Source organism: Balaenoptera musculus, chromosome 1, assembly GCF_009873245.2.
Source record: "Balaenoptera musculus isolate JJ_BM4_2016_0621 chromosome 1, mBalMus1.pri.v3, whole genome shotgun sequence".
NCBI classification, from domain to species: Eukaryota; Metazoa; Chordata; class Mammalia; order Artiodactyla; family Balaenopteridae; genus Balaenoptera; species Balaenoptera musculus.
Window position 1 is genome coordinate 39006391 of NC_045785.1, and position 13894 is coordinate 39020284.

At 41.1% G+C, this 13894-nt stretch overlaps 1 protein-coding gene across 1 annotated transcript in view; it reads left to right on the plus strand.

Annotated features, from left to right (window-relative positions):
* Nucleotides 1–2295: 2295 nt before the first annotated feature.
* Nucleotides 2296–13894, plus strand: part of CMPK1 (cytidine/uridine monophosphate kinase 1) — a 33474-nt gene continuing 21875 nt past the window's right edge. The window contains exon 1 of the mRNA XM_036827110.1: nucleotides 2296–2627. Within this exon, the coding sequence (XP_036683005.1) occupies nucleotides 2457–2627 (171 nt within the window). The 5' untranslated portion in view covers nucleotides 2296–2456. The remainder of the gene's footprint in view (nucleotides 2628–13894) is intronic.

The following is a 13894-nucleotide window of genomic DNA, read 5'->3' on the forward strand; positions in this document are numbered from 1 at the left end:
TACCTTGGCCCCTTTCCTGGCTCCCCTCCACATCCCCACTATTAGCCCTCACATGCCACCATTTGCTTTTCTGTATGATTTTGATTCTGCATACATCATCATAAACATTCTCTTGCAAACACTCCCTTAGTCTTCTCTCCCTCTGTTGTACTTCCCTGGCAAAACCCCAATCCCAGATGAACTCAACAGTCTGCCTTCTCTCTGCCTGCACCTGAACAAATATCTTCAATTATTTTAAACCTATGGTCTCAAAAACCAGATGAGCTCTTAATACTTCCCAGAAGTCCTACTGATTAGTTTTCTTTAGAAAAACACATTTTCCAATCTCAAAGATGTCTATTTCATACCTTCTCTCTCCTCAAATATCCTAGTCCCTTCTCCTTCCCCCCAGGTAATATCGCCCTTTCTTTACTAAGAAAACAGAAGTTATCAGACAGGAACGCTTCCTACCTTCAAACCTTCCTGCAGCTCTACCCTTCTTGTAACTCCTGTTACAAATGAACATCTTCCTCTCTAAGACCTTTTAAATCATCTAAGGCCCTCCATGTGCCCTTTGGACCTGCCCATCTGACTTTTCTTCTCAAGGGTTACCTTTCTTCATTTCTGTCAAATCATTCCTAGCGGCTTAAATACAAGCTTGAGTACAGCATTGACCAACAGAACTTTTTGTGATGACAGAAAGGTTCTGTATGTGTGCTGTCTAATACAATTTCCACTAGCCACATGTGACTACTGAGCTCTTGAAATGTTGTTATTGTGACTGAGGAACTGAATTTTTAATTGTTCTTAACGTAATTAATTTAAATTGCCACATGTGGCTAGGGGCTACCATATTAGACAGCATGGCCCCTATCTCCCATCCTAAATGAACTTTGCCTTGACCCTTATTCTCAGTATTGTTTTCAGTTACTCATCTCCTATCCACTCCTTTTTCAATCGGGATTCAAATTAGATATAGTGTATGATTTGCTTTGGGCAGAAATGTAGAGTTTCTAAGTCTCCCTGCTGCCAAATCCAATTTATCTGTACTCATTTGTTTTTTTTTTTTTTTAAAGTCACTGCCATACCCATCTAGGTTTTCTCTTATGTTATTTTCTAGCAGTTTGTAGTGTAAGTGCCCGAGAGTTTTGTTTTGTTTTCTTTAATCGTAATGTAAGTGTCTGACCTTAAGCTTTTTTTTTTTTTTTAAATAAATTTATTTATTTATTTATTTGGCTGTGTTGGGTCTTCGTTTCTGTGCGAGGGCTTTCTCTAGTTGCGGCGAGCAGGGGCCACTCTTCATCGCCGCCTCTCCCGTTGCAGAGCACAAGCTCCAGACGCGCAGGCTCAGTAGTTGTGGCTCACGGGCCCAGTTGCTCCGTGGCATGTGGGATCTTCCCAGACCAGGGCTCAAACCCGTGTCCCCTGCATTGGCAGGCAGATTCTCAACCACTGCGCCACCAGGGAAGCCCTACTCATTTGTTTTTAACAGTGTTCACTACTACACCACCACAATCCCACCCCAAACACTCTTTGCTGGAACACCACATTCTCCTGATTTTCCTCTTACCTTTCTGGCTCTGTCTTCTCAGGTTCCTCCTCCTCTCTCCAACTTTTAAAGGTCTGTTCACTAAGACTCATTCCTTGGACTCCTTTTGTTCTCAAGATTTTTCCCTAATGCAAGGGGCAGGGAAATGGAGTTATAGTTAAAAGGGCTTCCCATTGCAATTAGAATATAATCCAAACTCCTTTCCTTAACCAAAGGGCCTGACTGATCTGCCGTCGGCCAAACTCTCCCACCTTTCATTCCCTCCTTCGTTTCACACAGCTCTGATCTCACTGGCCTTTCAATTGCTCTAACAGTTGAAAGTTTTAGGTTTTTTGCACTCGCCTTTTCTCCCTTTGTGGGACACTCTATCCCAGTCTTTGCCTAGTTTTGCTCTTTCCTATCCTTATGCCTTGTCTTCTATGTCACCTCTTCAGAGGTCTGACTACCTTACCCAAATTACATTCATCTCTTGTTATTCCTCCGTTTGGTTCCTTCAAAGCCGATATTGCTATTTGCATTTATTTATTCGTGTGTTGACTTGTTCAGGTCGGCTGCCTGGCCCCTGGAATTTAAACTTGCGAGCACAGACAATGGGCTTTGCTCTCCCGTGGGTCACATCCCAGACGCCAGCCCAGGCCCGACACCAGGACGCTCAGTATAAAGGACCCGCGGACCGAAAGAATCAATGAGCCGGCTGAGGGGCGGGGAGGACGCGAGCGCGGCCCCGCGTGGGGGACGTAGGGGCGCGGCCAACGAGAGAGCAGCGGAAGCCCGCCCCTTCCGGCCGCGGCGCGGACGCCTCGGCAGCCACGGCGGCTGGACCGCGGCTGGCACCGGCTCGGCCCGCCCCCTCTTCCGTGCCCCCCTCCCGCTCTAACGCCTGCTCGGCCGCTGTCAGCTGCATCAGCGTCCTACCGAGCCACGGTGCATGCTTCGCCGCTGCGGCCACCGGCTGCTGCACGTCCTAGGCCTTAGCTTCCCGCTGCTGACCGGCCGGCCGCTTTTCCTCTGCCCGCACCGCCTCATGAAGCCGCAGGTCGTGTTCGTCCTCGGCGGTCCCGGCGCCGGCAAGGGGACCCAGTGCACCCGCATCGTCGAGGTGAGGCCCGGGCAGCCGGCGGCTCCCTGTGCTTGACCGGACGCCGGGCCGGCCCGTCCCGCAGCGCGCGGCTGTCCGCGCCTCCCCCACGCGCCCCACCCCACCCCACCCCCCACCGTCCCGGAGCCACGGACTACGAGTCCCGGCGACCGGCGCACCGCCGGCTTGGCGGTGGTTCGAGGGTCCGCCGGCGCGTGGTATGTCGGGACTGGTAGTCCACGTCCGCCCGCCTCGGGGGGACCCAGAAAGGAGGGGGACCGCTTGGGATCGGTTTGTTCCTGCGCCCCTCTTTCATTTCATTTTGGGGACCAAGTTCGTCTCGAGAGTGGGCTGGGAGAGGGATCCCGGGAGGGTCCGCTTCCGGGGACCCCAGCGCGCAGAGGTCAGCGTGTCGCTGGTTGTGGGGCGGCCGGAGGCGGCAGCGGCGTCGATTTGGGTTAGAGGCTGGGTGCGCCCACCGCTGCCTGAAGGGGAGACCGGTTTTTCCACCACGCCCATTCCTGCAGGCCCTCTAAACTCTGAACCGTCTACTAACTGGTCTTTATCCTAGAAAGGAGCCCCGGGCGACAGGGCGTTACTTTAGGTGTTCTGAACCCGTCCAAGTCAGTGCCATCCCTGAGGCTCAGCCCGGGTTGGTGTGGTTGGAAAAAGACGTGGAGTCTGAGATCAAACTTCAACCTCTGGCCCGGCTGCCAACTTACACTTAGTCCATGGCCAAGTCACTTCCTCTCTCCGAGTCTCGGTTGTCCCCACTAGAACAGTAGAGGCTGTGCACACAGATTTAAACTCAGTATGAAATGCCTCCCAAGTCTAAAATGGTGTTACTTTTTTTTTTTTTCCCCAAAGCGTGGTAAGGTTAATGGTTCAATTCCGTTAACAATTTTCGAACAGATACGTGGTTAGCTGCAGTGTGGGTGAAAGGCTTATTGGAGAATCGGGGGAATGTTTGGGAGAGAAGGAAAACAGAAGATATCTAGAAACAGAAGAGGAGACCAGTAGTGCTGTAAAACACCAAAGAATCCTTGTGAAACTCGGTGACCAGCAAAAGTTTTCACCCAGAACTTCTAAAATAGTTTCCTCCTCTTTTCCAGGATATGGCTTTTATTACCTTTGGGATTTTACTCCTCTCCCAGGTTCATACAACCCACTCCTGTCCTATATTTTATTCTCTAAAGAGCATCCAGAAAAAGTCGGATGGTAGCATCTTCATTATGTGTTTTACAGCTGTATTTATAATTGTTGATCATTTGTAAGACTATAAGTGGAGCTAATTCAACCAAAAAATACATAAATATTTTTCTCCTTATTTTTGTTCGTTCTTTTCACTTTTTAAAAGACATGACAATTGGATAGTTTCAGGTTTTTGTTGTATATATGAAATAACTCTTACATGTAAATAGCATAGTAGGGGAAGGAGAAAAGACTTTATTTTTGTTTGTTTTTTGTTTTTATTTTTATTGAAGTATAGTTGATTTACAATGTTGTGTCAGTTTCAGGTGTACAGCAAAGTGAATCAGTTATACATATACATATATCCACTCTTTTTTAGATTCTTTTCCCATATAGGCCATCACAGAGTATTGAGTTAAGTTCCCTGTACTATACAGCAGGTCCCTATTAGTTATCTGTTCTATACACAGTAGTGTGTAAATGTCAATCCCAATATCCTAATTTATCCCTCCCTCTCCCTTCCCCCCGGTAACCATAAGCTTGTTTTCTACATCTGTGACTCTATTTCTGTTTTGCAGATAAGTCCATTTGTACCATTTTATAGATTCCACATGTAAGAGATATATGATACTTGTCTTTCTCTGTCTGACTTACTTTACTCATTATGACAATCTCTAGGTCCATCCATGTTGCTACAAATGCAACATGGATGGACCTAGAGATTGTCATTTGGCATTATTGGCATTATTTCGTTCTTTGTTATGGCTGAGTAATATTCCATTGTATATATAAACCACATCTTCTTTATCCATTCCTCTGTCAAGGACATTTAGGTTGCTCCCATGTCCTGGCTATTGTAAATAGCACTGCAATGAACATTGGGGTGCATGTATCTTTTTGAATCATGGTTATCTCTAGATACATGCCCAGGAGTGGGATTGCTAGATCACATGGTAGCTCTGTTTTTACTTTTTTAAGGAACCTCCATACTGTTCTCCATAGTTACTGTACCAATTTACATTCCCAACAGCAGTGTGGGAGGGTTCCCTTTTCTCCATACCCTCTCCAGCCTGTATTGTTTGTGGATTTTTTGATGATGGCCATTATGATGTGTGTGAGGTGATACCTCACTGTAGTTTTATTTTGCATTTTTCTAATAATTAGCAATGATGTAATGATGCTTTTTAGCCATCTGTATGTCTTCTTTGGAGAAATGTCATTTAGATCATCCGCCCATTTTTTGATTGGGTTGTTTGTTTTTTTAATATTGAGCTGCAGGAGCTGTTTGTATATTTTGGAGATGAATCTGTTGTCGGTCGCTAATATTTTCTCCCATTCTGAGGGGGAAAAGACTTTACTAGAGTCAAACAGATATGGGTTCAAACCCTAACTGTTCCATTTACTATCTCTTTAGTCCCAGAGAAGTTGTTGTTTTACCTTGGGTTCCTCTGTAAGAAGGAAGAAATAATACCTGTCTGGTATGGTATTTATGAATATGAAATGAGGTAAAGTATCTGGCATGTATAGATGCAAATAATTTTTTCCTCTGTTTTAGAGTTCCTGTTCTTAATTTATGAGATTGGTTGTTTTTACTTTGAAGTGCACTGTAGTTTTACTTTTTAAAAATTGGTTTATGACTGATGTATTGGAATGTATTTAAATATTTTGTTTTTGAATCATAATGTGACTTTAAGTGTTCACACCCAAACTGATAATACCCATATTACTCTACTGGGTTAAAAATAATCTCCACATTCTGTAACTAGTATTTATTCTTTATTCTGTTTGATAATGGTGGATAGTATTTTAAAGGTTTTTTTTTTAATTAATTTATTTATTTATTTATTTATTTTTGGCTGTGTTGGGTCTTCGTTTCTGTGCGAGGGCTTTCTCCAGTTGCGGCAAGCGGGGGCCACTCTTCATCGCGGTGCGTGGGCCTCTCACTATTGCGGCCTCTCTTGTTGCGGAGCACAGACTGCAGACGCGCAGGCTCAGTAGTTGTGGCTCACGGGCCTAGTTGCTCCGCGGCATGTGGGATCCTCCCAGACCAGGGCTCGAACCCACGTCCCTTGCACTAGCAGGCAGACTCTCAACCACTGCGCCACCAGGAAAGCCCAATGGATAATATTTTAAACCTGTTAATTAAGAATTATAAGATTTCCATGATGAGATATGTTCTATAATGTATTATCTTATTCTTTAAGATTTCAACACTTATATGAGCTTAAATTCAACTGTTTTCTTACAATTCCAAATAGCTTATAATTCAGCAGTTGCTGTCTTCTAGTGGATTAAGCAATGGAATGTCTATGGTCAGTTAAGTCAGAGGATTTTTTTGTTTTGTTTTGTTTCTTTTGTGAGTCTCTTGCATTTTGACTCAATGTTTTATTATACAGGCAAATGTAAGCTGAATCCCAAACGATTGTAATTTTGGGGGCTAATTTTCTTCTGTAGGGGAAAAGTTATATAAATCAAGGTTAAATTCCCCAACTATCATGCCATTACTAATTTAGCTAACAGGGTACCTGAAATGTGGCTGAATCAGAATTGTTTCTTTAGGAAGATTACATTAATTTCCAGCTTAGGCCACCAGAAGTACATCTTTGGACCCTTGCTACAGAACCTGAGAATATCTGGCCCTCTAATATCCTGGGACATTGCAGTTATGGTTGAGGGTGTCACCAGAGGGAAGCTGTTGCTTGTTTTTTTTTTGTTTTTCTAGCTGTGAATTCTACCTGTGCTACTTGCTCTCCCAGACCTTGAGGAAGAAAAGGCAGATCCGATGCAGCATCTTCTGAAAGTGTTGTGAACTGGAAAGGAAAGGTTTGAGGGAGGCTTTGAGATTGAATTTTGCCCATTTAGTTGAACTGATCTTTTTCAGTTTTGTTTTATTTTCTAACTAATTTTTAAGTCTGTCTTCTCATACTCAAATTTGTTTTTGAAAATTAGCCATTTTCTAAATCAGTGCAATCAGGAGTCAAGTGCTCAGAGTGGAGTTATTATTGTGGAATAACGTGTGACTAAAAAATCATGATGGAAGATACCATGTCATTTTTGAATTTTTTTAAATTAAGCTTTATTTATATTGTTTTAGCCCAAGAAAAATTATGGTGCCATAACCTAAACTTGTCTGAAAATAACAACCACAATTTTGCATGTGTTAGCTGGGATATTTAAACCTACTCTCTTTTAAAGATGGTGAACATTCTGCTTAAATGAACAATTATGCTAAAGTTTATATCCATGCCAAGTTGCTTTCTGTAGCACCCCAGAAGCATTTTTATCATCTTGTGTTTTAACTTCCTCCAGGACCTGTATGGGTAACTTATACATTGTATCCTACCTGCTATGCTTAGAAAGTTTTGGGTGATACTGACTTTAAGTATGTAGAAATCAGAAATTTGATTTTATTTATCTTTTTGTCTCTAGTGTTGAACATTGTACCTGACATATAGGTGCTTAATAAGTATTCTTTGAATGAATATATAGCACACCAGTTTGTCCTGAAGATGTAAAAAAATTTAAAATTCGGTCTCCAGGGGGCACCCAAGGAGCAGTTAGTACTCCCAATTTCAGGACCAGAAGTATTTGAATGAAACCTCTGTCTTACTCTGATTTCTCATGTAACACTTCAGTTTACTCTCAGTGAATAAATGGTATAGTTGTAAAAATATGATGAGCATTCTAAAATTTTTAAGCTCCTGATTACAAATCCCTAAAGCAGACTACCACTCATTAAAGAAACGAGATAGGAAGATCCACTGGACATTAAGCTTGCTTCAGAACAGGCCTTTCTCCTTTTGGTGGGATGGGCTGGAGTGAGAGATAGGTTTTTTGTTTTTTTTAAAGGAAAGTTTAAATTATCTGTAAAAGAGAGTCCACAGAATCCTCGACTCTCCTGAAGCACCACCCTTTCATTAAGGTAATGGTAACGTGGGATTTTTGTTGTTGTTGTTGTTGTTAAGAATTTGGAGGAGGGGAGAATATGTTCAGATTATTTACTATTCTTACTTTTGAAAACTTCATTTTTTTCTTTGCATTTTAAGTTACAATAGTAATACATATTTGTTGGTGACCTCTAACCCTGAGGTCACCAGTATTAACTGTCTGGTATTAACTCTTTCTCAATATTTTTACAAATAAAAGTGCATATAGTTACCTTTTTTACCTCCAAATGGGATTATTCTGTTTTTTTTTTTTTTACTGAATGTATCATGGCTATCCTCTCAGGCCTCTACACATAGACTGAACTCATTTTTTTTTTAATGTTTTTTCTTTTTAAATTAATTAATTAATTTATTTATGGCTGTGTTGGGTCTTCGTTTCTGTGCGAGGGCTTTCTCTAGTTGTGGCAAGTGGGGGCCACTTTTCCTCGCGGTGCGCGGGCCTCTCACTATCGCGGTCTCTCTTGTTTTGGAGCACAGGCTCCAGACGCGCAGGCTCAGTAGTTGTGGCTCACGGGCCTGGCCGCTCCGAGGCATGTGGGATCTTCCCAGACCAGGGCTCGAGCCCGTGTCCCTTGCATTGGCAGGCAGATTCCCAACCACTGTGCCACCAGGGAAGCCCTAGACTTAACTCATTTTTATTAGTAGCTGCAGAATAGTCCATAATATGGATGTTACCACAGCATAGTTGTACCATTCCCCCCATTGATGGACATTCAGGGTAGTTTTCAAGAAATTATTCTGCTATTGCAAACAGTGCTTCAATAAATTTCCTTGTAAATATGATATTGCATATGGATGCTTTTACTTTTGCAAGCAAAATTCCTAAAAGTGGGATTGCTAAGTCAGAAGATAAGTGCATTTTTAATTTTAGTTGATAATTGTTTGATTACTTTTCAAAAACATTATACTTACATTTCTATCAGCAGTTGTATGCTTTTTTTTTTTTACTAGCACTGGATGATTATCAATCATTTTAATTTTTTCAAATTTGTTAATCTCCTCTTCAAAGTTTTTCTGAGTAAATTACTCATTTTTTCCAAGAAGTCCATTAAGGTGAAAAGCATAATTAGACTTAAAAAAAAATTTCCCTTTACTTGTCGTTTATTCAGAAAACATTCTTTGAGAGCTAGGCACTGTGATAGTTGCTAAGGTGAATAAGACACAGACCCTACTGTCAAAAGTTTACAGTGAGCTGTGAGATATGGAAGTTAAACAGTGACTATGACAGGACAGAGTGGTAAGTCCTCTGACAGAAATATACACACAGACCATTTAGATAAGGGACATTTAAGTTACAGCTCAGTGGGTCAGGGAAGGCTTCCTGGGGGGCAGTGATATGTATGAGCTGAATTTAGAAGGACAGTAGGAAAGAAGCAGCCAGGAGATGTGGGGGAGTGGAGAACACTTAAGCAGAGTTACCCTTGCATAGGGTAGTTGGAGGTTTCAATTCTGAGAAAAGGCTAAGGAGAGTAAACGGACACAAGTGAGATTGACCCAGAAAACACTTCCTAAATGCAAACTATTTGCTCTGTCTGTGTTGGGGGATACTGGCTTCTAGAGGTTCTCAATTTAGAGTAGAGATAGACACATACTTAATAGAATTTCATGAGAAAAGATATGAAAGATTTTTGCAAATATTAAAGTTTAACATTAAATTGTTTTAAAATTGTTTATCAGGAGTTCCCTGGTGGCCTAGTGGTTAGGATTCTGGGCTTTCACTGCCATGGCCTGGGTTCAATCCCTGGTCAGGGAACTGAGATCCCTCAAGCCGTGCAACGTGGCCAAAAAAAACAAAAAAAAAACAAAAACTGTTTATCTTTTAGATTTGCCTCCCTAACTAGATTGTAATGTCTTCAAGGATGGGGACCCTGTCTTTTGCTCCTGTTCATTCTACTGCATGGTGTTTGAGGTGCCTACTTCTCCTTCAGATCTTAGCTTAATACAGAGATTCCCAAACATTCTCAGTTCATGGTCCCCTTAGTGTCTCAGTAATTTTTTTCACAAACACCTTAGTCCAAAATAAGTATCTAACAGTTGTATTTATTAAGTAATTGGATCCAAACAATACTTAATAAGTATTTTCTAACAACTTAGTAGCTGTTTGAAGAAACAGTACATATACATTAAAAGAAGAGGTAGCAACTTAATTTCATTCTTATGTAACCACAGTCACTTACTAATGGGATGTAAATGCCTGTTGGCACTGCCCAGTTTCTCATACCTTGGAATCAGATTAGACGCTTCCATACTCATTTTATTTTCCACATTAATTTTCACGTGGTACTTATTTTTATCACAGCAACTGCCCACCAAAAAGTCAGCATCACAAAGATGTGTCTTTGAAAAGAATGTGCATGATCTAAAGTTGAAATTGTGAACTACCCTGAGCTGATGGTTCACATGATATCTAATAGGTGTCCAGTGTTGCTCTGTTTCCCTTAAAAATGTAAACCCAGGGCACTCTTGTGAATTCACTGCAGTGCTCCAGGGTACTTTGACATTCAGTTTGGGAACCATGAGCTAAAAATGATTTCCTCAGTGAAACTGGCCCTCACATTTTTAGACTAGGTCAGATTTCTCTATTATGTGATCTCATAGCACTTCAAAACATCTGTCAGTTTGTTATTCTTTTGTCCTTTCAGTTTTTAATTCTGTTGTCCTTTATAACATTTATCTGTTTGTAGCTCACGTTTAATTTCATGATTATTGGATTGTCTCCCTCATTACACCATAAGCTCCATAAGGATGAGAACCTTAGATTTCTAAATTTACTCTTACATCTTCAGTGTCTAGTACAATGTCTGGCATAAATTGATGCTCAATGAACATTTGTTAAGTAGATTTTGAAGCCAGTCATACCTGGATTTCTGCCATTTAGTGAGTTATTTAAATTTTTGGCTCTTTGGTTTTCTCCCCTGAAAATTTGGGATATTAATCTACTTTACAGGGTGATTATGAGGATTAGCCAAGAGAATCCACGTAATAAAATGTCTGACACAGTGCCTACTTTGTGTCTGGTACTTCATATATGTTAGCATCTCTCTCCTTGCCTATTCTGTGCTTATCTATAAATAGTCAATGAAAGAAATATCTTGAGCAGTGTCAGTAGCTACACTTCGGTGGTCATTCTTAGTCAGTAGACTGAAGAAAAATTGATTTGCAAGGATATGAACAAATGTCGAAGTGTCATACCAGTGTATTGTCTACTAGGCAGTATGTAGAGTTCAGACTCTGGAGTTAGACTGTCTTGGTTTGAATCTTATCTTAACACCTACTATGTGTGAGATCTTAGCAAAGATTTAGTCTCTCTTTGCCTCAATTTCCTCATCTGTAAAATGGGAACAATAATATATAGTATCTACCTCAGAGGGGTGTTGTGAGGACTAAATGAGCTAATGTATGTAAAGTACTTAGAGCAGTGCCTGGCATGTGATAATTCCTATATAAATGTTAACTATTATTTTTATTATTATCATCATCATCTTACTTTTTCTGTGTTTTCCCTCCTGCCACACCTAGCTCAACCTTCTTTTGACTTGCTTAAGATTTTTTTCCTTCCTGATTTATTCCTTTGTACTTTGGAAGCTATACAATCTGTTTTTAGTGGTTACCCTAGAAATTTTAAGCACACATATTATTTAACTTAAGTCTAATATTAATATTTTTACTCTCCCCCAAACAATACAAATACCTTAGGACACAACTCTATTTTCTATCCTGTTCTTTTTTTTAGGATTTTAATTCTATATTGAGTTTTCTTTTTAATCCCCGCAAATGACCTGTTAATGTTTTATAACAAATGTTTGTTTAGAATAACTTACATACATACCATTTTCTTTACTAACCATTTATTTTTGCACCTCAGATCTTCCTTCTGAGATCATTTTCTTTCTTGAAGTATATCCTTTAGACGGTTCTTTAATCAGTATGGGCTTGTGGTTAGGAAATTTTGCTGTATTCCTTACATGGTAGGTTCTTTTTTCCTAGTTCAAGCACCTAGGGTATCATCCTTCAGAGGTCCTGACTTTATGTGGAGCTCGTTGATCTGACCTCCAATCCTATTTAGGTCTCAGTCTTTGTCTCCTTTCCCCTCTCTGTGGCTGATTAAATCCTGGGGTCTAGCCCCCTGTGATTTGGGGATGGGGAAAGTCCCCAGGGCAGCCATAGCTCCAGCACTCTCTCCTCTGGATTTGTGCTTTCTTGACTTATCTGAATTTGAGTTACTCCTTTAATTTTTGGCCAGCTCAGTCATACATTAAAAAATAATAATAAAATTATATATTAATAAATATACAAATATTAGAGATTATATATATATCCAACTACATGGGTGTGCTGTGCTGGGAGGGGTTTCTCTTTATTCATTTATTTATTTATGGCTGTGTTGGGTCTTCGGCGCGCAGGCTTTCTCCAGTTGCGGCAAGCGGGAGCTGCTCTTCATTGTGGTGTGCAGGCTTCTCATTTCGGTGGTTTCTCTTGTTGCGGAGCACGGGCTCTAAGCGCACGGGCTTCAGTAGTTGTGATTCGCGGGCTCTAGAGTGCAGGCTCAGTAGTTGTGGCGCACGGGCTTAGTTGCTCCGCAGCATGTGGGATCTTCCCGGACCAGGGCTCGAACCCACGTCCTCTGCATTGGCAGGCGGATTCTTAACCACTGCACCACCAGGGAAGTCCTGGGAGGAGTTTCTCTGAATGAATGTATATATTTCACCCCCATCAAAATTAGACGCCTCTACCTAAGTCTGCCCTAGCTCAGAACACCTCTTCAATGTCAGTTCTTCCCCTTATCCTTACTCCCATTGAAATCTACTTGATTTACATCCTTTGGATTAAAGTTTTAGTGATGGATGGTAATCGATTAAACACCACATCCTAGTTAAGATGCTAATAGGAGAGGACTGTAGTCACGAAAGACCTCCGAAAGTCACATAGGAGTACAGTATTTTAATGGTTGTCCTTCTGAATTGAAATTGAGAGCATTTCAGAGAAACCACTCTAGTAGTGGGACTTTTAGACTAGATAAGAGAGAAAAGGTGGAGACGGGATAACCATCTTACTCTTTGTGTCATGTTAGCTTGATCACACTGACTCTTGCTAACCTTAAAGCTAGTACTTTTAGCCCAGTTGCCATATGAGAATGTATTTATTCTAACATTTCAGTTAAATTAAGGACATTTTTCTAGACTGAACATGTGATAAGAGCATTTAGAACTTAATAGAGAACAGGTGTGACTGAACATACTGTTTGCCGACAGTTTCCTGCTGCTGGTGAACAAAGCTAACCAAACAGCACTTTGGTAAAGGAAGAAGCCCCAGTTATTACGTACCATTCTTAGAAACTTTCACTTTGAGGAACTGGGTCCCAAAAAAAAACACATGTTCCATGCTTGGTTTCCATCAGTTGTCTCCAGAAGACCGGTAAGTTGGTTCCATTTATCATTAAGGTATATTCTATACCAACAAGCAATTGAATATGCTTAGTTTGGGACTCTACAAAAGACTGCTTCTTTGCTCACTTTGTGTTTGGAATTTCCATGATGTATTAGTCATTGATGTTTGCCACTGAAAAGTTCTATGTGCTTAATTTAACCTATAAGACTTTAAGTATAATTAGGTAGATAATAACATGAATTTCTGTTCTCTTGGTGTCTACTGGGAGTAAACAGACAGTCCAGAAGATGTTTTATTGATATTATGTAATTGGGAATTGACTTGATGGTTAATTTAGGTTTTTAAATTGGAAATTTTTATTTGCTACTTATTTAATGATTATTGGGTGAGGCAAGTGGAAATGGAAATGGTGTCACAAGTGGAGAAAGGCAAGAATGAAGCAAACGAAGCAAGGATGGTCAGAATCTGGCTGAATGGTGGGTCAGATATGCCTGGCTCTGTGTGTGGATAAAGTTCCTGATCTTCTCTCCATGCTAGGATACAACAAAATGATAAAGTCCATGAACTTGGAGTCTCCTTTTTAATTTCCACCAGCAGATTCTGTCATGCGAAGGCCATAGTAGCTTGATGGCAAGACTCTGTATTTCCATGTCTGTCACCTAGGAGTTACCTCAGAGGCCCACCGTGGAATAATCGTCACTGAGAGTCAGGAGACCTGGGTTCAAGTGCCAGTTTCCTCTCTGCTAACTAGCGAGTCAGCTT